At 44.7% G+C, this 26,178-nt stretch overlaps 2 protein-coding genes across 2 annotated transcripts; both read right to left on the minus strand.

Moving 5' to 3' along the window:
- Positions 1-403: 403 nt before the first annotated feature.
- On the minus strand, positions 404-13,121 carry LOC110307837 (survival motor neuron protein). Its single transcript, XM_021180077.2, has 9 exons — positions 13,008-13,121; positions 11,282-11,353; positions 10,969-11,088; positions 9,950-10,150; positions 9,583-9,729; positions 6,990-7,085; positions 5,702-5,812; positions 2,420-2,470; positions 404-717 (listed from the first exon to the last, which is right to left on the minus strand). Exons 1-8 carry the CDS (start codon positions 13,077-13,079, stop codon positions 2,423-2,425), a joined length of 867 nt encoding a protein of 288 aa, XP_021035736.1. The 5' UTR covers positions 13,080-13,121; the 3' UTR covers positions 404-717; positions 2,420-2,422.
- A 5,568-nt stretch (positions 13,122-18,689) lies between these two features.
- Positions 18,690-25,074, minus strand: Serf1a (small EDRK-rich factor 1A). The gene is made up of 3 exons (XM_021180076.2): positions 24,868-25,074; positions 23,954-24,062; positions 18,690-18,964 (listed from the first exon to the last, which is right to left on the minus strand). Exons 1-3 carry the CDS (start codon positions 24,872-24,874, stop codon positions 18,892-18,894), a joined length of 189 nt encoding a protein of 62 aa, XP_021035735.1. The 5' UTR covers positions 24,875-25,074; the 3' UTR covers positions 18,690-18,891.
- Positions 25,075-26,178: the final 1,104 nt, after the last annotated feature.

Raw genomic sequence — 26,178 nt, forward strand, 5'->3', positions numbered from 1 at the left:
GCTCAACAGGTAAAGGCACCTGCCACCAGATGACCTGAATTCAATCCCTAAAACCTACATAGAAAAAGAGAAATGACTTCCCAAGTTGTTCTCTGACCTCCACATATGAGCCATGGACAACACATAACACACACACACACACACTCACACACTCACACATGCATTCAGCAAGGCACACAAACATACAAAACAAAACCACAACACGCCTTGGTTCCTGACTGGCCAGTATAGCCCTGTGACATGAGCTAGCTTTTGTCCCCCAAACTTAGAGTATCAATTTGTTCTACCTTCAGAAATTGCCCTTTTACCCAAGTAATAAGCCTGACTAGTTTTCTTTTTGTATCTTTAAACAAACTCAACTTCACTGTATATATCCCAAAGGAAAATATCTATAAAGTCGAGATTTCAAAAAAGGACTTTTATTTAATTCTAAAGGCATTAATAAAAATCTTGACATGCTAAGAAAATGACAATTGCACATTTGTGCTCAGTCACGACTGGGTAGACTGCCTTCGAACACGCACACTCCACTGGTCGGTCCCTCCAACTGCTCATGCCCCAGGCACGCTCTGCTGCTGACTTAGGATGGATGGACTCCCACAGCAGGGAGATGCTGATGATGACACCACTTAGCCAAGAGTCCACAGATGACGAGGAGACATCTGTTCTTGTCGACCAGGGACACCGACACCCCATCTCCTTGGGACAGAGCTGAACCTGAATTTGAAAGAAAAAACTCTGGGCAGTTATAAAATGACAATAAATAAATAAAATTGTGTGGGCATGCATGTGTGTGAGTGTGGAGGTCAGAGACAACTAATAAGAACTGGTCCTTTTCTTCCACCCTGGGGAGTGTACTCAGGTCACCAGGGCTTTGGCCTCTGAAGCACCTTACCACTTCCCAAATCATATTTTTATATAGAATGCAAAAAATAAAAATATATTAGCTGGGCAGTGGTGATGCACACCTTTAATCTCAGCACTTGGGAGGCAGAGGCAGGAGAATTTCTGAGTTCGAGGCCAGCCTGGTCTACAAAGTGAGTTCCAGGACAGCCAGGGCTATACAGAGAAACCCCATCTCGAAAAAACCAAAATAAATAAATGTGAACATTAATTTAAAAAATTAAGAAGTACTATATTTGACCTCTCCTATTAGAATTTAAACATGTTACAAATTATCAAATCATGTGTTAAACTTTTCACTAATGTTTAGTTCACTAAAGTGACTGCAACAATATAACCAGCTTTGTTGGGGGGGGCGGGGGAAGTAGAACTAGAAATTAGCCACCTGGATTAGAATGTTACATGCCTTTAAAGTTAAAAATGAACTCAAAATATTAGGCCTCCAGAAAGTTACAATAAAAACTCCATATATACAGCTACCACTCCAGAGCCTGGCCTGTCTGCTTCCTGCCGTGATGCTCATAGACTAGCCCTCGGAAACTGTAGCAAGCTTTCTTTTATGAGAGTTGCCTTGGTCATGGTGTCTCTTCACAGCAATAGACTAAGACAATAATGCAGTATACTGCATACTGCATCATGTATTAAAAGAGGGGATGGGTCTGGAGAGATGGCTCAGTGGTTAATAGCACTTACTAGTCTTGTTAGAAGATTTGGGCAACTTAATAACCACCTACATATAACTCCAGTTTTACGAAATCCAGTGTCCTCTTCTAGCCTCAAGAGCACCAGGCATGTACATGGCACATAAACATACATGTAGGCAAAACCTCCACACACACAGAAGTTTAACATAAAAACTACCCATGGATCTGGTGATATGGCTCAGTGGCAGAATGCTTCCTTATGTGTGGGGCCCTGGGTTCAATCCCTACTACCACATCCCACACAAAAACTCAAACCTGACAGGCCAATGACACTGCAATTATCTTCACACCCTAAACCAGATTTTAAACCAGGTACAGAGCTGCATGTCTATAATCCTTGTGCTATGGAGACCGAGGCAGGCTAACACGGAGTTCAAGGCCAGCCTAAGAATCATTGTTTTGCCAACATAACCAAGGCAAGCACACAGTATTAGGGATGACCTTCTGACACCATGAGAATTTGATCATGTGAGGATAATTCAATAATCTATTTTTGGCAGACTTTAGCAGGGCTGGAGAGAGGGCTCAGTGGTTAAAGAGCACTCACTGTTCTTCTAGACTCGGAGTTCAGTTCCCAGCACCATGACAAGCTGACAACCACATGCAACTCAAGCTCACGGGATCCAATGTCCTCTTGTCAGCCACGCACCCCCACCCCTCAACACACACACACACACACACACTACACATAAATACAATGTCTTTAGTATAATTTTACATAAACATCAATTTTCAAATGTTCAAAACACTCTTTTTACACAAACTGACAATTATACAAAAGGTAAAAATAGCTTTTAAAATGACAGACTTACTTCTTAATTTGTATGTGAGTACTTTCCTTCTTTTTTATTTTGTCTGAAACCCTGTAAAGAGAGCATATAAAAAAGCTAAGCAGGGTACACTAAATAAATGTGTGAGTGAACAATTCAAGCCCGGCTGGATGCCAAGCTTGGTGATGCATGGACAGTCCAGCCCTGAGATGAGGAGGGAGGACCCGGAGTTCAAAGTCATCTTCAGATACAAGATGAGTCTAAAACTACCTGGGACACAGCAGACTCTGCCTTGTGTTGGGAGATGTGGCAGATGTCTGTAATTCCAGGAATTGGAAATCAGGGCAAGAGGATCTCTGTGAGTTCAAGGCTAGCCTTGTCTCTTTTTTAAAAAACAAAGAGAATACAACAAAACACATAGCCCTTACGCCCAACTTAGTGATATATACCTAATGATCCCAGTGCTTAGGAGACTAAAGCAAGAGGACTTTGATTTTAAGGCCATCCTGGCTGGAGAAAGGCTGAGCTATGACAGGAAGACCTGACACAGAAAACCCATGAGAATGGGAACAGTCTGGTGCTAGAGATTTTTGCCTAACATGTGTAAGGCCCTGCACTACTAGATCTCCAGCACTACTAGAACAACCGAACAGTGTATTTCATGAGACATGCTAACTTTATTTAGTGTCATCAGAAAATAAGTTTATGTATTTTAAAAAGTAGTTTATAGCATTCCAATATACTTTAACAGTGATTGATGCAAAGCAAGCATGGTGGCACACACTTGTACCATCAGCAACTAGAAAGCTAATACAAGAGGACTGCTGTGATTGGAAGGCCACCCTAGGCTACACAGTGCATCTACATTTACATCTCAACAGCCAGAGATGTACTGAAGGTGTCTTGGTACCAGTGAAGACCAAAGCTAGAGCACATTTACGTTCTTGCAACACCACCACCACTCTTACTCATTCTTGTTCTGCTTGAATTTCTACAAGACAACCGCAGAGGTGAGCAGCGACCACCACGGAGCTGCCGCCACCATCCTGACTGGGCAGGCAAACACTGTGGCTTGGCCACACTCTGTAAGGGCTATGAACTGCTCGTGGAAGTCAGTGGGATCGTCACAAGTCTTGGGCGACTGGAAAGCCTGACTGACAAGCTTGTCTATACTCTTTCCAAAGGTAAAACCCTCAGAACTTCACACTCAAGGACAGCACACTTCCCACACGTCTTGAGGTCATATGTTGATATTTTAAGTTAAGCACACTAATCTAGTGAAATGCCATCAATGCACACACAGATGATGCCCCTAAAGGGAAGCACTTCTCTGGCTAGCTCTGAGTTGGCCTGACTACTTTAAGGAGCATGGCTACCTAACAAGAGCTTCTTAGGACTGGAGTTAAAAGCGCCGGCCAGGGTGAGCACTGTCGGGAGCAGCCCTATGGGAGCTGGGAATGGAACTCGGGTCCTCCAGAACAACCATTGCTCTTAGCTGCTACACCATCTCTCCAGCCCCAGAAACATTTTTATTGGCCCAAATCACAACATAAGCAGTCATTAATAGTAGAATGGATAAACAGAATGCTTTGATATCTATACAATGGGAGGTAACAGAGCTATAACTATACACAAGAATGTAGATTAAGCTCTAGCATGAGGACCTACTGTGGCTGCCGCAGGAATTGTCCTGTGACCTGCCAGGAGCTGGTGGCCGAGCAAACATGAATGTTGGAGTTGCCCACCGTGAGGTAAACCCCAATACTCGTGTAATGAACAGCCGTGGTATGTGGCTGACATATGCTTTGGGAGTTGGCCTGCTTCCTGTTGTATTACTCAGCATCCCCTTCTGTAGTGTTCCTGTTGCCTGGACCTTAACAAACAATACGGAATCTGGTTGTATCTGGAGGTGTTGCAAGTGACTTGTACATCCGAAAAGCACTGGAAAGCGTAGCAAATGCAGCACAGTGCACGTTGTTGTGTCCCCCTCCAGGACCGTGCACTGACAATGGCATCACAGTTACACGGAATGGAACTGAAAGAGTACGTGCTGGCTTGGGTGTTTTACATGATGTAGAATTAGACATCCGAAATGAACCAAAGTGTCCTCTTGGACTAGACATATCCAGAGAAGTTGCAGAAGCTGCCATAAAAGTACCATGATTAAAATGGCACTTTGATTTGTGATTTTAAAGGTCTCTACAGGCAATAACTGAAATGCAACTCAATTCCATATGAAACTCTGGGAAGAAAATCTATTCAGTATAAACAACTTTCATTCGAACAACATAAATTCCATCCCCTGAAAATGCTGTGTATTTTCCCACAATAAACAATAAGTTTTGAAAAAAACCAGTCAAGAATCATACAAAAATAAAAATAAAAAATAAAAAAAATTTAAAAATAACATAAGAATGTAGATCAAGCTTACCAACGAAACACTAAACTTCAAAAACTGGCCAGGCTGAGATACAGCTCAGTGGTGGGGCTTGCCCAGGATGCACAAGCCCCAGGGTGCGATCTCCAACACCTAGGAAACCTGGCCAAACGAGTCAGTGTAAGACCTTAGCCACGGCAGAGCAAGTATGTCCAGGAATGATGGTGCACACATGCAGTCCCTATTCCTCGGGAGGCTAGGGTAAGGGGATTCCAGAGTTCAAGGCCAGCTTGAAGAATACAGCAAGATCCAATCTCACAATGGAAAAACAAAAATCATCATCCCCAAAGCAGAAAAACAGTCTAAGAACTAATTTAGGTTTCACTTACATTTTAAAGTACAACTAAAATAACCTAACAGCATTAAGCCTCCCTTTCCACTGTTACATGGTTTGCTGCTGGGATAGTGGCTCACTGTGTACCCATGATAGCCTGGAACTTGTAATCTACTGTTTTAGCTTTCTGAGTGCTAGAATTACTGCCAATCAAGAAGTTTGAAATGAGCTGGGAGTTGGTGCACGCCTTTAATCCTAGCACTTGGGAGGGAGGCAGAGGCAGGTGGATCTCTGTGAGTTCAAGACCAGCCTGGTCTATAGAGTGAGTTCCAGGACAACCAGGGCTACACAGAGAAACAGTGTCTTGAAAAAAACCAGACAAGATAACAAAAGCAGACATTTGAAATGAGTTGCAATCACACTCAGGAGGAATGATGAAAGAAGTGCTGTCCATTTTTAAATGTTAAAGTGGTCTTAAAACTGACTTACGATTTAAGCTCTATAGAACAAACCACATTCTAGTCATGCAGGAGCTGGCTCTAAGTGCAAGACTCATCACCAAAAGTTGTACAACTGCAAAGAGCATGTCCGGAAGTTCCCAGGGAGTCCTTACCATATAGTAGCCAGTGTGGTAGCCACTCATGTACCAAGAGATCAGCATACTGCCCAGGGCATCAGTGTCATCCAGACAGTCGGGAGAGATGGGAGGGGGTGGCGGGATTATCTGCAAATGGAAAAAATCCACTTAGGGAAAAACTGAAACCCAGGGACTCAATTTACACAGAGACTACTGAATTATTAACTGAACCTCTTCCTAAATTCAATAAGATACTTCTATTTAATTTTTGAATCTAGCACTGGAAGAAAGCCAACCTTAATAAGAAAAGGCCAGGGCTGGCAAGATGGCTCAGCCGGTAAGAGCACTGACTGCTCTTCTGAAGGTCCTGAGTTCAAATCCCAGCAGCCACATGGTGGCTCACAATTATCTGTAATGAGATCTGACACCCTTTTCTGGTGAGTCTTAAGTCAGTTACAGTCTACCTATGTAGAATAATAAATCTTTAAAGAAAAAAAATAAGAAAAGACCAACAAATCTAACAAAAATTAAAACCAGTTGACATTTAATAGTATGATTGGACTATTTTTGTTCCATTATGAAGCTATACATAAGACACAAAACAGAGACTCAAGTCTTTCCACAAAACACACACACACACAAACACACACACAGCATTTTTAAGGACACCATAAGGAAAGATTTAGAGTAGAACATCTGCCCGTCTCCCACTCAAATACAGTCTGCTCCAAAATATCCTTTTAATTACTGTTACTATCTAAAAATAAAACTACCATAAAACTTCTATTAGGGCCAAGCAGTGGCAGCGCAGGCCTTTAATCCCAGCACTAGGGAGGCAGAGGCAGGCAGATCTCTGTGAGTTAAGGCCCAGCCTGTTCTAGGACAGCCAGGGCTGTTCCACAGAGAAACCTGGTCTTGAAAACCAAACAAACCAAAAACCTCCATTAGGATAAAAAAACAAAACAATGACAAAAGACAAGCCCCATGAGAAAGTACAGGCTCGGAGACTCTCATTCATGTACTCCAAGGGACATAGTATCTGTCACCTCTGTATGCTGAGGACAGTCCTTTCTAACAGAAACCAGCAGCAGGAAACTGGATACCAACCAGTGAGGGGGGAACCACACCAAGCAGAGCTTGGCGGTGAGACTGGGAGAGACCGTCTGGGTAACAGAGGGCCTTCCAGACAAAACCAGAGGTTTACAGTTTTACTCATTAGAATCCAACCTTAGGGGTGGCCTAAGGTAACACACTCCAATTACCTATATTCTAAAACAATTACTAACTGTATATAAAAGTGTAACCTCAGCTCTTGTGTACTTACTGGTGGTCCTGAAGGGAACGGGGGCATCCAGCACGGCAGGAAGGGGGGAGGGGGCGGTGGAGGCGGCAGCGGCGGGCCGTTGAATTTTAGACCTGGCTATAAAGAATATTTCCAAGTTAATATCTTAAGGAAAAATCCCTTCCATCACTGAAAGAGAGAGTATTCAAAAACCAATGTAAGAGAAATAAGAACTGGAGAGATGGCTCAGCAGTTAACGGCATCTGCATCATATGCACTAGCCCATACACAGACATGTACACATATACGTAATTACAGATGAAGCAAATCTTAACACAAACTGTACATTGTTTTCCATTTATTTTCTATATAAACATTTAGAAAGTAAAATCACAGTAAAGATCTGTAATGACTCAGTCGACCAGAGACAATGTATTTACCAGGAGTCTAATCACAGGAATACATTCCCCACTATCACATATCTTTGTAGATATCCTGTTACGGTCCACAAGCCAGCTCAGTGGATAAAAGGTACTTGTGGGCAAGACTGGCGGCCTGAGTTCAACTCCCAGGACCCACACAAAGGAAGAGAACCCACTCCCATAAGTTGTCCTTTTACTTCCATTAAGTATACAGTACCCACCCCAAATAAGTAAGTGTAAACTGAGAAAAGAAAAAGTTTTAGAGATTCTGTTACTTATATATGCTAGAGTACATTGTAAAAACTACCAAAAAGACAAGATATATTTTATAGAATTTGATCACTCCAGATTCAAGAAACTCTAATACAATGTAACCTCCCCCCCCCCCCCCCCCCCCCGAGACAGGGTTTCTCTGTATCACCCTGGCTGTCCTGGAACTCACTTTGTAGACCATTCTGGCCTCGAACTCAGAAATCCACCTGCCTCTGCCTCCCAAGTGCTGGGATTAAAGGCGTGCACCACCACCACCCGGCAAAATGTAACCTTTAATTAGAAAATTATCACAGAAAATCTTTGGTTGTTTAAATTTTCTAAAACATTAATTAATTTAGTTGTGTGCACATGCATGTATGGAGCACTGTCTTAGTCAGGGTTTCTATTCCTGCACAGACATCATGACCAGGAAGCAGTTGGGGAGGAAAGGGTTTATTCGGCTTACACTTCCATATTGCTGTTCATCACCAAAGGAAGTCAGGACTGGAACTCAAGCAGGTCAGGAAGCAGGAGCTGATGCAGAGGCCATGGAGGGATGTTCTTTATTGGCTTGCTTCAGCCTGCTCTCTTATAGAACCAAGACTACCAGCCCAGAGATGGTCCCACACACAAGGGGCCTTTCCCCCTTGATCACTAATTGAGAAAATGCCTTACAGCTGGATCTCATGGAGGCATTTCCTCAACTGAAGCTCCTTTCTCTGTGATAACTCCAGCTGTGTCAAGTTGACACAAAACTAGCCAGTACAAGCGTGTACCACGGTGCTCATGTGGAACCCAGAGACAACCTTTGGGAATCGTTTCTCTCTCTACCAAGAGACTGCAGGGAACTCGCTCAGGCCGGCAGGTTGGCAGCAGATGCCTTTACCCAGGGCACCACCTTGCATCCCTTGTTTTCAGTTTACGTTTTAGTTTTGTCTTTTGTTTTTTTTTTTTTTTTTTTTCCAAAACTGTCTCTATGAAGGCCAGGCTGGTCCCAAACTCAGTAATCCTCTCCTCACCGAATCTCCAGTGCTGAGAGGACAAGTCAGCCACTCTACTCACTTCTCAGAGAAAGCCTGAAGAGGTGCTATACTTAATTTTTACAAATTACTATCTAGGGGTGAAAAGAGAGGCCTGAGCTTGGGTCCCCAGCACCCACATAGCAACAAGACAAGGCAGAACATATTCATAGCCCTAGCACCGGGGAGATGGAGACAGGATCCCTGGGGCTCTGGCAGGCCAGGGTGGCTGAACCAGCAAGCTCCACATTCACTGACACGCTCTGCCCCAGAAAATAAGGTAGAGAGTGATTGAGGAAGATGCTCAGTATAGAGCTCTGGCTGCCACCGGCACTAGTTCCTTCCCACATACAGCACACATATGCACGCGCACACAGACATGCAAGAATTATCTAAATACCATGCCCTCTGAGGGAAAATACTGCTACTTAGTACAAAACAAACAACAAAACACAACAAGCTAGTTAAGGCTCTTCTAGCCATAACCTAGCCTATAATACAATTCTTCTTAAGTTGACTTCTACTACTTACAACCAAAAGAGCCATACAAAGTGTTCACACTTTAACCCTGTACTATGCTCTGGGATAAACAAGGTGTGGTGGCTGGCACATGCCTGTAATCCCCCATCATTTATAGATGGAGGAACGAGGATGTGTGGAAGTCAGAAGCCAGCTTATAAAAGCAGCTCTTTCCTTCCTCTGTGGGGTCCTCATGCACACACTATAGTGTCATAAAAGTCTGTAAAAAGGAAAGTGTACCAGTTACATGCCAGCCAGCCATGGCAGTGCAGGGAGCCTCTTACTTCACTGTGCGTTTCCTCTTTCCAGACGCAGGCCCAGAAGCTCCTGGTTCACAGGAAAGCTATCCATTACTTAATGAAGAGTTAGGCTCCCCACACTCATTCCTGCCGACATATATACTTTTCTCAGCAGAACATTTACCTTTCCTGGTCCTAATCCTGACCCTGGCATTGGGGGTGGTGGAGGGAGAAATGAGGTCCACGGAGCAGCTTTGGACTTGCTGTGTGCTTTACTTCTGAGTGATCTGGAGGAGTGTTCACTGTCGTCTGTGGAAACTTGACTTTCATTCTTTCAAAAGAAAAGGAAACACTGTATTATGCAAAGGCAGGGCACCCAACAAGCATTCGTATGGCCCCGACCTGTGTTCCAGCAAAAGGAGAGTGAGAAGAGAACCAGAGAGAATGAGAACGTCATTCAACGCCTCCGTGCGTCAACGTGACAACTGATTCTAATGCTTTTTCCTTACTTAGTGTCCACTTTCAGGAATGGACATCTTTCAGGGCCTCACCTCCTGAGTGTTCTGTTCTGTACTATTAGCTACTTCACAGGTCGGGGAAAGTAGGTCAGATAAGTTTTGCTCCTCTCTGTTTCCATATCCAGTATAAACCACGACACAGGTTTCTCTCTTAAAGTCAATGGAAGTAATAGTAGCTGGGTAAATGCAGCCGTCTTCTGACCAAACAGCAGAACACTTGTCACCAACTTTCCACTACAAAAGAAAAGAAAGTTATGGACACGCAACATTCCTTCTTCTGAAAAGAACCAGCCATAACCCAATTCTCCCAGTGTAATTCCAGTCCTCCCATCCACTTCATTAGAAACACTGTTCTTAGTCACCGGCATCTCCTTTTCCTGGCCTGGTGAATGGCTATAATGTATTCTACCACCGAAACGTGTCATTAAGAACAAAAGAGACCAAACGTGTATGACAAATCCAGTGTTCTTAGTCAAAGAAAAGCAAGTGTTCACCAAATGTAAACACCCTTTCCCTTTGTTAATAATGAATCAAATAATGAGGCATCAAACTATTCACTTTACCAAAAACTCAGAGAGAGAGAGAGAGAGAGAGAGAGAGAGAGAGAGAGAGGAGAGAGAATGAGACCTCTAGTCTATAGGGTTTTGTGCTGACTCAATGTGGGTCTGGTCAGGGACACACTGGCACACAGGCCGGGCCTGTAACCAGCCAGGTACTCTGCTGCTGCACTATACCCCCAGGTCTTCTGCTTTCAACAGCAGACCTAGTTACCACAAGTTTTGGGTTACCCTAGTAATTTTTAAATTGTTGAACTTGTGTGTGTGTGGGGGGGGGGGGGTGAGTTACAGATCAGCTACACAGCACATACTCAGAATGCAGGGAGCTCTGGTTTTAATGCCCAGCATGCACATGTGTGTGTGTGCGCGCACGTGCACGTGCCTGTGTGTGTATGTGTGTGTTTGCTGATTCATCCACAGCTCTCGGGCACTCCAAACAGAAGCAGCATGCCGCCCCTCAGGCCGGGCAGGACCCTGGTTAAATCAATCCATCACCTGTTTCAAGGGAGTTGTGGCATTCTTCTTTTGGCTTTTATTCTTCTTGGCAGGTTTTCTTCTGGCTGTGCCTTTTGGCTTATCTGAAGTTTCACAAATGTCACCGTTCTTTAGAGCATGCTATGAAAACAGTTAAAAAAAAATCTATGTGTCATGGAGGGATATATTTTTTAAAAGTCACTACTTTCTAACATAACAGGTCCCACCACCTAAGAAAGCCTCAATGTGCTCAAGTTTATTTTTCTTCTCTCTCTTTCTTTATAAAATGTATGACCTGAGGAAATAAGAAAAAAAATGATTAACCATTTCATACCTTAAAGGAAGCCACAGCTTTATCATAAGCTTTTATCAATGCTGTATCATCCCAAATGTCAGAATCATCACTCTGAAGAGGGGGAAAAATACAAATAAGTTATAGATAGATGTGCTTAATAAAAAACACATAATAGAAAGTACTGGGGAAGTAGTTCAAAGCCCCTAGATCAACCCCCAGCAATGCCTACAGCCCAGACACTCAGAGTGTATGTGTTACAGACAGATACATTTCTAGAAAGTCACCACTCACTAACATAGAGATCCTAGCACCTAAAAAAGCCTCAATATACTCAGTAGAAGCAGGAGGACTGCCAAGGCAAAACTGGTCTGGGCTATAGTGGGTTCCCAGACAGCATAGACTACAACATAAAACTCTATCGAAACACACAAACAAACACACCAACAAACAAAAACAAAACCATGAATTACAAATTAAAATGGCTCATATCTATAATCTACAATCCCAATATCCCGGAGCCGGAGACAGTAGGGTTGCCAAGAGCTCCAGGCCAGTTTAGTCTACATATTGAATTCCAGGCCAATTTAGGCTATGGAATGTGTCCCTGATTCAAATGGGGGGGGGCGTAAATAAAGTTCAAAACCAGGTGTGGTAATCCACCCTTATAACCCCAGCACAGGGAGGCTGAGACGGGGCAATCTCCTTGAGTTTGATGCCAGCCTGGCTTACATGGAGAGTTCCAGGTCTCCTAAGGCTCCCCTGTGAGACCTGTCTCAAAACAAAAACAACAAAACAGCAACAAGAAAGAAGCTGCAATCAATAAGATTCCCCCTGGGATTGTAAACATGACCCATCACCCTGGGCATGAAGAAGTTACCAAGATGACAAATAAGCACAGGAACCTTGTGGTTTTAAGGAGAGAACCAGACCACCAGGGCTCCCCTGAGGACAAAGGGCAAAGCTTTATTCAGAATAGGAATTGCTGGGCTGCCCAAAGCTGCCCAGAATTCTCTTCTCCCACCCTAAGCTCCAAGCAGAAATCAGTTGCCATACCATAAGAAGACCGCTGTCCTAATGTTTTAAACTTCGTTAGATAGAGTATGTTGTTCCCCAGGCTAGCCTCAACTTCACAATCCTGCCTCAGGAGCTGGGACTGATCACAGGCACAGTCCACCAACAAGGCTCTGATTTGCCCTCGTACTTACCAGTGTTTATCTTATTTCTACAGTCTCCCTGTAATTTAGGCTGGTCCGGAATTCACGCTGTACCCGAGGATCTTGAACTCCCGACCCTCCGGCCCCCATCTCCCGTTTGTGCACATAATTATACGTGCACCACCAACCCTGCCTCGGATCTGCCTTCGTATACATTTGAATGCAATGCAGTCAATAGCAACTTTTCAACTACTCTGGGCAACTTTAGTTATCCCTCTCTCTCAAACTTTATCAACTGTTGTTTGCGACACTTGGTCCTTCCGGTTACAAAACTAGATCCAGAAAACCAGCATTTTAGTCTAAAGTCACTGTGAACATCTTCATCCTGACCTAAATCTGGAGCTTTCCAATGCCTCCTATCAGGTTGCCTTGCTTCAGCCAGCCTGTCCCCGTTCCCGCACATCCCCTCACAGTCACACAGGACCAAAGCGTGGCTCACAGCCTCGCCGGCGCCCGAGCTGCACCAGGAGCCGCCTGCGGATGTGGCCCGAGCTCGCACCGCCTCGGTCTCGGGCAGCGCTCGGAGCGCTAACGCCGGGCCGCGACCTCACCTGGCCGGTGCCACGCCGGAACAGCACCGTGTCTTCCTGCTCGGAGCCCGCGCCGCCACTGCCCATCGCCATGGCTTGCTACCACGGACGCTGCCGGGCTCGCCCAATGACGACTTCCGTCACGGGGCTTCTGGGACCGGAAGAGTACGGTGGCCCGGAGGCAGCCAGAGACCTTCCACACGCTCCCAACTCACTCCTCCCACATCTGTCTCTTCTCTGCCCCCCCCCCCCCCCCCCGGTCTTCTAGCTCTTTTTACCTTTCCCTCTGTTTTTTTCCAATTTATTTTCCTCCCTCCAGCCCTTTTCTTTTCATTTTTCAAGTTAGCCTCGCTATATAGCCTAGGCTGGCCTTTGCTACCTCTGCTTCCCGAGTTTGGGGATTACAAGTTCCGTTTGTTTTCTTTAAGAAAACAAAAACAAAAACAAAAAACAATGAAGTTAGTATAGAATGATGGTAATGGGAGCTAACGTACAAAATAGAGGTGCTATGCCAAGATGAACCTTCACAATAAGGGCATCCTGTGTTTGCTGGTTCTTGATACACACACCAATTATTAGATGATGGGTTGGTATGCGGCCTTTTGCAGTGTTTGGTGTCTGTTTTGTAATGAGCCCAAGGTTGAGGGGAGGGGAGTCGACCATTTCCTTCATCTGGCATATCTGGTAAATACCTGAGTCTGATTTTCCTGGTAGAATTTTGATATCCCATGTGGCACCATAGTTTTGATTTATCCCAATAAATTTACAGATTTACTCAGGAATAAGCCACCTATCAGCCTGTAGAAAACAAACAAACAACTAGATAGGTCCTGGCGGATGGTGCCATTTCTGGTGTACCCAGAGGCTTCAGTCGCCTCCCTCAAGATGGAGTCAGAAGCTGCTTGTAGGGTGGAGTTTCCAGAGGCAAGCAGGTATGAGTTGGGGCCAGACTGGTCTACATACGAAGTTCCAGGCCAGTCAGAGGTTTGCAGCGAGACCCTGTCTCAAACTATGATGGACTCTCCCAGGGCAGGGCACAGCCTGGCAAAAACCACTGTTTTCTACAATTTAGGGCAACTTGGAATAGGGCATAGACAATAGGACATCCCAAAAGCGCCCAGTGAGATTTCTGGGTTCTTGTGTTCCAGGATTTAACAAAATAAAAGTAAAATTGGACCGGGCACACTGATAGTGATGTGGTGTAGATCGTTTGTTAAGAAGAATGTTCCCAGCTGCGGACATGGACAGAGTATCTGGGAAACACATCCCACTGAGCTGGTAAAAGGCAGAGTGCCTTAGCTAAATTAGGGGATATTTACCCAACAGAACATGGAAACAATGTCTCAAAATCACAAAACCCCGCAATTTAAAAAAAAATGAATGTGTAAGTTAAAACCTGTATGAAGTTTTAAATAATTTTACAATTTAGGCCTTCATAGAATTTAAGCTGTTTGTCATTCTGCCTCTTCAGTGGTTTTTGTTGTCTTGAGACAGGGTTTTGATAAGTATCCCAGGCCAGCCTCAAATTTGTTATCATCCTATTGCATCAGCTTCTCCTGTCCTGGGATTGGGAGCATTCACCACCAAGTTTGGTTTCAGCGATTCTTAGGCATGGGCTACCATGAATAAGCTTCTCTCAGCTGAGCTTAGGCAGCGAAGGAGTCGGAAAACAGAAAGCTGGTGATAATGTTATAGAATACGGGGGTCCAGTGGAGTGGAGTCAACCAGAGCCTAGAGTGCTACCGAGGGCAAAGCTGGAAAAGTGACACCAGCCATTTGGAGAAGCCCAGAAGATCATGTGTAGATCCCAGACAATGGAACAAGAAGCTGTGAAGCTGAACTTGATGTGGAGACCCCTGCCACGCACTATGGTCGAGTCAGCTTGTCAGGCAGGGATGCCTAAAAGCTGCTCATGAAGCAAAAAGAGTTTCACAGAAACTTGCTCCTGGAGTCTGGCGTTCTCTCTAACCCATACATTAATTTTCCATTCCCGCGTTAGTCTAGTGTATGGATCCACGTGCTCTCTTTTAATATTATCCTATTATAAGTGCCTTTTAAGATTGAATTCTGACATAGCTAAAGCCTTTCGCCAGTGTTCCAACAGTCCTAGAACGTCCTTGAGCTAGACAGTGACATTCAGAATAGCCTCTGATATTACACTATCACTTAGAATAAAAGCCAAGTCGCTCCCATATACAGGAATTTACAATGGTTTAGGAAGTAGATCAGGCTGTGGTTTTAGAGTATTGCATTATTCATGAGATGGTTAGCTAGAATGGAACTCCCTAGTTAGAACCATGACTTGGGTGTGAAAGCCCTTGCCCTAGGAGTGAAAGGTTCTCATACCTGGCTTCTAAGACTATAGCTGACCTTAGATAGGGCTGACTTTGTCTCAGTTATTTTATTGCCCAGTTCCTGCCAGTCTTTGTTTTCATTCCTCTGTTCTGTGTAAGAGTCATTAAGCATCCGGTTACCTCATTTGTACCTTGCGGGTATGTCACCCAACTTCCTTATTGTCTTCTGCATAAAAAGTCTGATGTTTGATTTGACATTACATTCAGATCCAACACAACCTCTCCTGTGTGCATCTGTCTGTCAACTCATCCTACGCTTTGCCCACCCGCGACTAGAGACCCGTTCCACGCAAACAAAGGGGCCCAGAGGGTCTGCAGCAGACCCCAAGATATTAAAGATGCCAGAGCCATGGGATACCTGCTGAGGAAAACTGGTAACAGGGAGTGGAACCAGCCCACGAGAAAGAACTTTCCCGAAGTCAACAAAGATGAAAAAGGAGTTGGATATCTCAAGACGGCTTTGACATCAGATATGGGGATTCAGAGTTTGGAGTTGGCCCAATGGTTTCCTGTCTTGCTTTGGGTATTTAAGTTAAGTGATTGGATGAATCTCAGAAGAGACTTTTAACATTGTTGAGACTGCTATAAACTATGGAGACTTTGGAAGTTGGACTAAATGTGCTTTTAATTTTTGCTATGTTTAGGTATGGCCCCCATAGACTCATGCGTTTGAACTGGCCTTTGGGGACCAGGGAGTGGAATGTGATGGTTTATATATGCTTGGCCTGGGGAGTGGCACTATTAGGAGGTGTGGCCTTATTGGAATAGGTATGTCACTGTGGGTGTGGACTCCTGCCTTGATAATGGACTGAACCACTGATCCTGTAAGCCAATCCAAATTAAATGTTGGCCTTATGAGAGTTGCCCTGGTCATGGTGTCTGTTCACAGCAGTAAAACCCTAAGACAACCCCAGTCCCTGGTACCAACATCTGTTTTAGGATTTTACTGCTGTGAACAGACACCATGACCAAAACAACTCTCATGCAGATAACATATAATTGGGACTGGCTTACAAATTCAGAGGTTCAGTCCATTACCAAGACAGGAGCATGTCTTTGTCCAGGCAGCCATGATGTAGGATGAGCTGAGAGTTCTACATCTTATTCTGAAGACAAATAGGAGAAGACTGGCTTCCAGGGAGCTAGGATGAGGGTCATAAAGCCTAAGCCCACAGTGACACACCTACTTCAACAAGGCCACACCTCCAAATAGTGCCATCCCCTAGGTCAGGCATATTCAAACCACCACAGTCATTGTGTGTGTGTGTGTGTGTGTGTGTGTGTGTGTGTGTGTGTGTGTTGGGGGATGGTTTTGTGCACTGTGTATTCAGATGCTGATCACCATGCCCAGAAATCTGGTTGCAATCTAGATACTGGAATTTTCAAGCATCTTCTTCAACATTTCAACGTTGTGCAAAAATTTTCCATCACGTCCGATTATTTAATAAAGAGCCAGTCAGCCAATTGTTGGGTAGGAGAGGAGGAGGCAGGATTTCTGATCCCAGTGAGCGTGTCTCTGGTGGGAACCAGAGGAGTTAGATGGGGAGACACGATGAGGATACTGATAGAGGAGGTGCAGCCAGGTGGAGACTAAGATGGCAAGTAATGGGGCACGGCTGGGTAGTAGGCAGCCATAGACAGGTTAGAATAGGGTTACAATAAATGAACATCTGCCCAGGTATAGTGCTATAAGTTTTTCAATAAATACAGGGCTTCTGTGTCCTTATTGGGGAGCTAGAGCAGGTCGAGAAAAGCCAGACTTACTTCCATATGAATGCAAGTGCCCACAGAGGTCGGAAGTGTCAGATCGCCCTGGAGTTGGAGCTAACAGATAGTTTGAGCTGCCTGACATGGGTGCTGGGAACAGAACTCCAGGAGCTGGAAACTGTGCTCAGATCCTGTGCAATACATGCTTTTAACTGCTGAGTCACCTCTCCTGCCCCAGTTTGTTTGAAACAGTGTCTCACTCTCTGGCCCCAAACTCATATCAGTCATCCTGCTGAGGCCTCCCAAGTCTGAGATTACAGGTGTAAGACACTATACCTGGCCCAGTCTTATTATTATTATTAATTAATTAATTTATTTACTCAGCTCAATGCTACTTTTGCTGATTCATTTAGTGCCTACCCATTTAGTTGACCTTCTTGGTTTGTTGGTGTAAATTCTTGGAGTGAAGCAGCTGGTTACAAACCAACACTTATATATAAATGGAACTTCTGTGTGTGGTGTTAGAAACCGAACTAGGGCAAGCAATGGAATGTTGCTATACCCCAGCCTTATCAGAGAAAACTGGAGATAAGGGCTCAGCTGGTAAAGAGGAAAACACGAGCTTGACGATCTGAGTTCAGCTTCCAGAAGCCACGTTAAGAAGCTGATGTGGTGCCATGCACCTGTGCTCTGAGCCCTCGTGCTGCAGTGGGAGGTGGACTGCCGGGAGGACAATGGAGCAGCAGCAGCAGGAACAAGAGGCCCTGGCATGAGGCAGAGGGTAAGAACTAACTCCTCACATGGAACCCTTGACTCCTCACATGTACCCTTTGACCTCCACCAGGGGCCATCACCACACATGCAACGCACGCGCACACAGCTGAGGGTGGGCAGTGAGGTGGCTTAGTTGACAGAGGCACTTGCCACCATGCTCTGAGGTCCCCAGACCCACGTGGTGAAAGGTGAGCAATGACTCCCCTAAGTTTAAGAAAATTTATAACAAACAGAAGGTTAAAGATCTTTAAGGCTAGCACTATGGCAACACTTATGATCTTAGAACTCACAAGACCAAGGCAGGAGGATTGTTAAGTGTTTAAGACTAGCCTGGGCTATAGAATGAGATTATTTCAGAAAACAACAAAAACAAAAACAAAATTAAGCTACTTAATGAAGTGTATATACCAAAATTCCAGATTTATATGAGATCCTATTCCTGAATTGCACTACTCATTGTCACTTGCCTCTCTAGTATCTCGCAGAGTTCATAGTTCAAGTGCTTGTTCCTCAGCTGGTGGTCTTGTTTTGGGAGGCTATAGGACCTTTAGGAGATGGGGCCCACCGGAAGAAGTAGGTCACTGGGGACAGGACTTTGACTGTTAACCAGGTTTCTGTCCAGGCATGAATTCCTGATTCGATGTGAAGAGTAGGGTGTGCTCCTACCACCATGAACCGAGCCGCTCTGCTCCGTTCTCCTGTCTATGAAGGAGTGAAATCCTCCAAAACCATGAGACAATTTGTTCCTCCCTCAGCTGATCCTTGTTAGGTACCATGGTCCTAGCAATGCAAATGTGAGTATTATATTACCTATTTAATAAATTACATTCATGTTCTCTTTTAATAAAAATATTATTCATCAATAATGTTACATGCATGGTCAGTACTTTATTTTTTGATGAATGGTCTTAAAACATCACATTAAGCTAGACTGAAGAGTAAAGTTTAAAATAGTTTTATAAGGACAAGTTATAACACATGTAATGATTAGTCACTCTGTGAAATGTTACTCTTAGAGCGTATGATGCACCCACTGGCAATAGCACCCAGGTTTTTCAAAAAGCCAGCCATCATTTTTCTGTTGTCTGCATAGATTTCTTCTCATTGGCTATCTTCTGCTTTTGTTGCATGATCTCTGAATCCCTGAAATAAAGAAAAGGGTATCAAGTTCTCACCGGAAAACTGACTCAATGCTCTTGTTGTTTCCTATCTATAACCCTCTAGGTACATTCAAAGAAGACATACACACCCATGCTTTTCCATTTTTATGGATGTAGACAAATAGGAAAGCAAAGAGTGGAAAAGCATTCAAGTCAGACCTTTGAACCATGCTATTGTTACGATGGCCCTGGGAAAATAATCTCAAAGCTCTTTCATTTGGTGAAACGAGAGTCTCACTGTGTAGCCGTGGCTGCCCTTGTACTCACCATGCAGACCATGCTGGCCTTCAACTCACAGAAATCCACCTGCCATTGCCTCTGTGCATGTAGGAAGTTTCCTACACACCTAGGACTACAATATCAATGTTATAAGGCTTGTAGCCAGGGATGGTCTTTAAGCTGACACACAGCCCAGAAGACTTGGAGCTCTTGATTCTCTTGCCTCCATTTCCTGAGTACTGGAATTATAACTATCCAGTTTTTAAAAGCCTCAAATCAAATAATCAATGCTTAAAATATGTGGTATTTGAAGAACTTTTTTAACCCTTGTGTCTCCTTGGTTGAATCTTCATGTGCCATGTAACTATGAACTACCACCAGAGCTAGATGATCCATGAGTTAGTGGGACCCATACTTACACATATACTTTTACATGCTTTGTAAATATTTAGTGGTTGCTGAATGTGGTGGTGCAGTTCCATAACCCAAGCTCTTGGGAGGGAGAAGCAGGAGGATCAGAAGTTTCAGGTCTGACTCTGTACACAGGAAGTTCCAGGCTAACCTGGGACAGATGAATGCTTAACTATCATACATCCTCTTCTTTAAAAAACAGAAAACACAATATTTAATGACACTAGACATCAAATCCAGGGACTCATCCACAGGTGTATGACTCCATATTTTTAAAATACACTATAAAGGTATGCATTCAGCATCCTCAGGCGAGTGTGTATTGGAACCCAGTGGTTCCAATACAGGGGAGGCTAAGATCACTACCAATTTTAAGTAGTAACTATTTTCAACTGTTCAAAATAGTGTTACTTCAAGTCCAAAAAGTCTTTATTGTTTTTATCATCTTTATGTGTCTATTTCTTTCCAAAATTTCAACTTCCAACCCTATTATCTGGAGTTTTCCATGTCTTTGTCTCCCTCTGCTGTTCCGTTCAGGACATTGCAGTAGTTTCTGATTCTTTTATTCATGTGAGGGGCTGACTGTAGAAAAACAAACAAACAAACAAACCAAAAACCAGCAGCTTTTGTGTTTCCAAGTTGGGTGTTTTCCTTTGTCTCGTACGAGTGACCTTTTTTAGCCGGGCGTGGTGGCGCACGCCTTTAATCCCAGCACTCGGGAGGCAGAGGCAGGCGGATTTCTGAGTTCGAGGCCAGCCTGGTCTACAAAGTGAGTTCCAGGACAGCCAGGGCTACACAGAGAAACCCTGCCTCGAAAAACCAAAAAAAAAAAAAAAAAAAAAAAAAAAAACCAAAAAAAACAAAAAAACGAGTGACCTTTTTGTCTATTGGAAAACTTGCATGAGTCCAGCTCCAAGCCCCTGTGTGGCTGGCTCAGGGCATGGGCCTGAACTGCAACCAGCAGCCTATGTACCAATTCTAGGCCTCAGCCACTGCAGTGTAGGTGACTGGAAGAGTGGGGCTTGGCTGCTCAGGGTCCTACCTAGATAGGTGGGGTCAAGCCAGGTGCTGCATTTAGAACTGTGTCTAACTCATTTCAGGATCATTGAGCTAACATTGAGCTAACAGAAACTTAAGGCAAGTTCCTTGCTTTATTAGTAACTGTCACTGGGGCTGTGGAGATGTCTTAGTAATTAAAGTTCCTGCTGTGTAAGCACCAGGATCTACGTTTAGAACCTCCACAAAATTCACATAAAAAGCAGGGCATGGTGGTATGGATCTAACCTCAGTGCTGGAAGGGCAGGGCTTAGACAGGTAGATCAGTCTGCCAATCTAGCTAGATGGATGAGCTTCTTATTTAGTGAGAGATGCTGTCAAAAATACAAGGTGGAGAGTGATGGGGGAAAGACGCTTGATACCAACCTCTGGCCTCTACATTCCCTCATACACACGTGTGTACACTTATACTTGAAGCACGCATGCATGTGTGTGCGTACACACACACACACACACAAACACAATGACTATCATAAAGGAAAAGAAAGCCGGGCAGTGGTGGCGCACGCTTTTAATCCCAGAACTCGGGAGGCAGAGGTAGACGGATATCTGAGTTCGAGGCCAGCCTGGTCTACAGAGTGAGTTCCAGGACAGCCAGGGCTACACAGAGAAACACTGCCTCGAAATAAATAAATAAATAAAGGAAAAGAAAGTGATACTTAAGGTGTGGAGGTTTCCGTGACTACCAAGGCGAGCAAAGTGACAACTGTGTGAGATAAAAAGGCCAGTGTCAGTTCAAACTTTGAGAATCTATAATGGGGTAAATATAGGCATATTTAAGTCAGCACCATCTGGAAAAAAGTTTCCTGGTGAGAATTAACTCAGTCCCATGTACACAACAAAGCTTAAGAGCTGACTACATTAAAACTCTTAGCAGCTGGGCGGTGGTGGCGCACGCCTTTAATCCCAGCATTTGGGAGGCAGAGGCAGGCAGATTTCTGATTCGAGGCCAGCCTGGTCTACAAAGTGAGTTCCAGGACAGCCAGGGATACACAGAGAAACCCTGTCTTGAACGCCCCCCCCCCAAAAAAAAAACCCTCTTAGGAAAGTACAAATGGCATTTTCCATAAAGATAGGTTATATAGATTAACCATGGAAACTGGCTCAAGGTAAACCAGCTCATGAAAAGGGTCTAGAGGATAAAGCTACAACAACAATAAGGGTCCGGGGGAGCAACTGTGTCCTGGCCACAATTACAGCACAAAGGTCAGCAGCCCATTCACAGCCTTCTGGGTGGAAAATGATTTATACATCTCTTCCCTCGACGAGACACCCTGTGTTTAACATTCCCGTTTCCCCCGTGCTTATCTGTGAGCACAAGGACCTGCATGCCTCCTGCATTAAGGACTTGATCTCATTGATTAAGAGGAGTTCACTGTGGTCTAACATACACAGAGAGTTACGATTTATTTCGTGTGCTTTGTAGGGGAGGAGAGAAAGAGTAGGACCAAGTTCGGAGCCTTATCTATGTTAGGCAAAGGCTCGACCAGATGGCAAGTTTCACCTCCAGCCCTAGCACGCTCCCATAAGCACAGAAGGTCTCACTAAATCCATTGTCCTTAAACTCGAAACTGATATGAACTGAGGATGACCTTGGACTTCTGATCTTTCTGCAGTCAACGTATTCTTATTTTCAATGACAAGTCTCATCTGAAAACAATTGAGTACTGGCTTTAGTGGTCATCAGAGAGTCCAAGGTGATGTCCATGTAAAGGACTGAGACCAGTACTAAGCCACTGAAGTACACCTAACCTCCAAGTTCTGTATGAACAATGAAATCTCACGTTAGAATATGTGCGATTCAGTGATAGGGTTAAAAGGTCCTAGGTTAAATTCCCAGAACGTGAAGTATATTTTAAACTTGAGGATGACTCTAACCTTTTCCAGCAGAGGGAAGTAAAGACAAGAGCCCAGGCGTGTGAGGTACATGACACTAAGACACATCTCCAGCCTGCTTGGCCTCATGGGGCTTGTAAAGAGGGCGAGATGCATATGCCCAGCCTCCCAGGTTTGTTATTCTATGTCATGATAGAACTTATAACTTGGAACTACATTTCTGTTGTGTATGCATGGTCCTGGGGATTTAACTTGCAGCTCAAGTATGCAAAACATGTAATCTAACACTGAACTATGCCTCCAAGTTCTCTGTTCCCCTTTGGAACATGATAATCTGCAACCTCATTTAAGATTTTTAAGATTTTTTCTTGGGCCAACAAAACACACAGATACACAGTCTCAGTCTCTTTCTCTCTCTCTTCATCTCGCTCTCATCTCTCTCTCTCTCTCTCTCTCTCTCTCTCTCTCTCTCACACACACACACACACACACACACACAGGCAAAATGAATTTTTTTAAAAAAGTTAAAGCATGCCAGGCGCTGGTGGCACGCACACCTTTAAGATCCCAGCACTTGGGAGGCAGAGGCAGGCGGATTTCTGAGTTCAAGGTCAGCCTGGTCTACAAAGTGAGTTCCAGGGCTATACAGAGAAACCCTGTCTCAAAAAACAAAACAAAACAAAGCAAAAAAAAAAAAAAGTCAAAGCATTTATCTTTCTTTGAGACAGTATCTTGTCACGTAGTGCAGGCTGGCCTCAAACTCCTGATTCTCTTGCATCTGCCCCGAGTCCTAGGATGACAACTGATTAATATTGCCCAGGGCATTAAAGTGTGTCTGTGACAGCTACTTGCCATAGGAAATGATCTGAAGTGCTACAGAGGTTAGGCAAGTGTTCTCTATTGCTGAGCTACGTCCCCACTTTTTAAAGACAAGGTCTGTCTGTAGGTCTCTTTAGCCTGTGCTGGCCTGAGTAGCATAACATCTTCTAAGAATCTGGTGTCCAAACACTTTCTCCATCCCCAATGGAGTCTTGAAGCCCATACTTGATTTTTGACACTCATCTCTTTCATTAAGAGGCTTGGGGCAAGCTGCCAGTTTTGGAAACATTGTATCCCATTCATGCAACAGTGTTTACATATGGAGGCCCATTCATGCAACAGTGTTTACATATGGAGGATGTTTGTTACTTTCTACAAGTTCTCACGGTTTGTAGTTGCTGTAAGAGTGTCTCTGCAGACATGATATCTTCAGGGTGTGGCATTCTTCAGCCATAGGATAGGACAATAACTACAATACATGGTTTCAGTGTTCTTACACAGACACACAGTGTTAACCCTGAACTGTAGGCAAGGCTCAGTTCCAGGAAGGGTTTAAACACGTTCTTCACTCATTCTGAAAATACCGCAGTCAAACGGCCACTGACTTGAACATTCTATTAGCACCACTCACCTCTGCTTTCTCTGAGAGGCAGTCAAGCTGTCCTCTTTTCTTTTCCCTTTGCTAATTTCCTGGGTCTTTTTCATGTTTTTCTGTCGGGCAATTTCTCTTTGATTTCCACCTACAATGATAAACAGGCAATGCTCTTTTCCCACCCTCAACAATATGAATACTTATTAGTAAAGAGTCCTCCGTTATAGGAGCCTTAAAGTTTTATTTTTATCAGCAAGAAAGCAGAGTATCACTTAGTTATTCCCAGACTGACCAGGGGGGTAGCTTAGGAAGAAACACTGGAGAAGTTAAGTATATTATCACAACAGCATAGGTGTCAAGTAGCGCCGCCTTTGAGCCCAGCATTCGGGAGGCAGAGGCAGGCAAGATCTCTGAATTTGAGGTCAGTCTGGTTTACAAACTGAGTTCCAGGACAGCCAGGGGTATACAACAAAACCCTTCTTGAAAACCAAAACAAAAATTAAATTATATATATATATATATATATATATATCCATCTCCATCCCAGTGGTTGTGTACACAGGCCTCACTCAAAAATAAGTTCTGGCTTTGATAGGTGTGTGAAGATCCAGTTTGCCTGTTAAAGCCAGCAGAGGCTGAGCTCTAGGAAAGGTACCTTCGAGGACAAAAGAGCTGGAGGGCACCCTGGGCTTCCAGACCTCAGGCGTCCGCTACATCTCGGCGGACTGGTCCCGCTGGGCAGCCGCCCACGCTCCCGGTGGGCGCGGTCCTCACGCACACCCGCACCTAGGAGGCGGGCACCTGTCCCACCGGGAGCCGGCGTCCCGCCCGCCACAAGCCCGAGGTGGCGTTTGCGTCCCTTCCTCCTCCCAGCCAGCTCCCGCTCCTCCCCCGGCCGCTCGGCGCCCTCCCTCCCCGAGCCGCCGCGTCTTTCCAACCGCCCGCAGACTCACGGGCCATGCTGTCCACCGGCCGGAGACTGGAAGACAGCGACCTGGAGAAGCAAACGGCGGCTTTGCACGCTCCGCAGCCGTCGCCGCCGGGCGCTGAAGAAGGCTGAGCCCCGCAAGGGCCCTTGGTGTGGCGACGCCTCGCTCGGCCAGCCAGCCGCCCCGCCCACCGACCCACAACAGCCGCGGCGTGGCCGGTGAGCCACTGCGCGTGCGCGGTCCCGGTGCCCCACCGCCCCGCGCGTCCCATGTCAGCGAGGCGACCACGCGCGCACTCGCCTCCTTACCTAGCAGCCACCCTGAAGGTGGGCTTTACGTTCCTCATCTGGCAGAAAAGACCTAACAAGGACAGATGGGTGGATTTCGCCCGGGCTCCAAGCCTGCTCATTGCACCTTTCTCCTGGTGCCCTCTGGATGGGCAGAACTTTAGCTCTAAGCTCAGGCTCTGTGGTTGAACGGGAGCCAAAATCGCCCAGAATAACTTTATAACCTACATAAGAGCTGAAACAAGTCAGAATGCTTGCACAGGGCTGAGGGGTGTGGCTCATGGGGGAAGGAGATGCTTGCCTATCTTTAGGGACACCCTGAGTTCCACCCCCTCCCTGGGTTGCATTTCTTGAGCTGGGACTTACTTTCTTGCCTGTCCACTATTACAAACTGAGATAGTCTGGACACCGAATTTGCCTGGGTATTTTTAAGAGTTTTATTGTGGAATATTTTTAAAACATACAAAAGTATAGGTGAAGCTACAGTGTACTCCAACTGTACGTGTTAACATGACCTTTACAATTCTTAATGTATAGAGTCAACTAGTTTAGAGAAAAAGCATCAAGAGACAACGGAATGACTGGACTGAAAGTGCAGTCCTAATAGAAACAAATGTATAAAAGTTGGGGTCAAAGACAGATGCACTTAGCACTTAAAACGAGCAGAACGCATAGAAACAAACACTTATTATCTAGGACTAATTGGCTATTCTGGGTCTTTTGTTGTTCCATATCAAATTGAGGGTTTTCTTCCTATTTATGTGAAGAATGAGATGAAGATGTTGATTGTGATTTCATTGAATCAGTTAACTGTTTTGGTAGGAAGGTCTTTTTTCACAATATTAATTCTACCAAGGTATACGCTTGGGAGGTCTTCAAATTTGAGTATGTTTCTTAATCTCTTCACACATGTAAAGTTTTCATTATAGAGGGTTTTTTTTAAACTCTTTTGTTATGTATATTCTAAATATTTTATTTTATTTGAGAAACTGGGAAGAGGAGCGTGCCATGATCTCTTTCTCAGCATGCTTGTTACTCATATGTATTA

The sequence above is a fragment of the Mus caroli genome, unplaced genomic scaffold (genome assembly GCF_978045245.1).
Source record: "Mus caroli unplaced genomic scaffold, Mus_caroli_1 scaffold_15, whole genome shotgun sequence".
NCBI classification, from domain to species: Eukaryota; Metazoa; Chordata; class Mammalia; order Rodentia; family Muridae; genus Mus; species Mus caroli.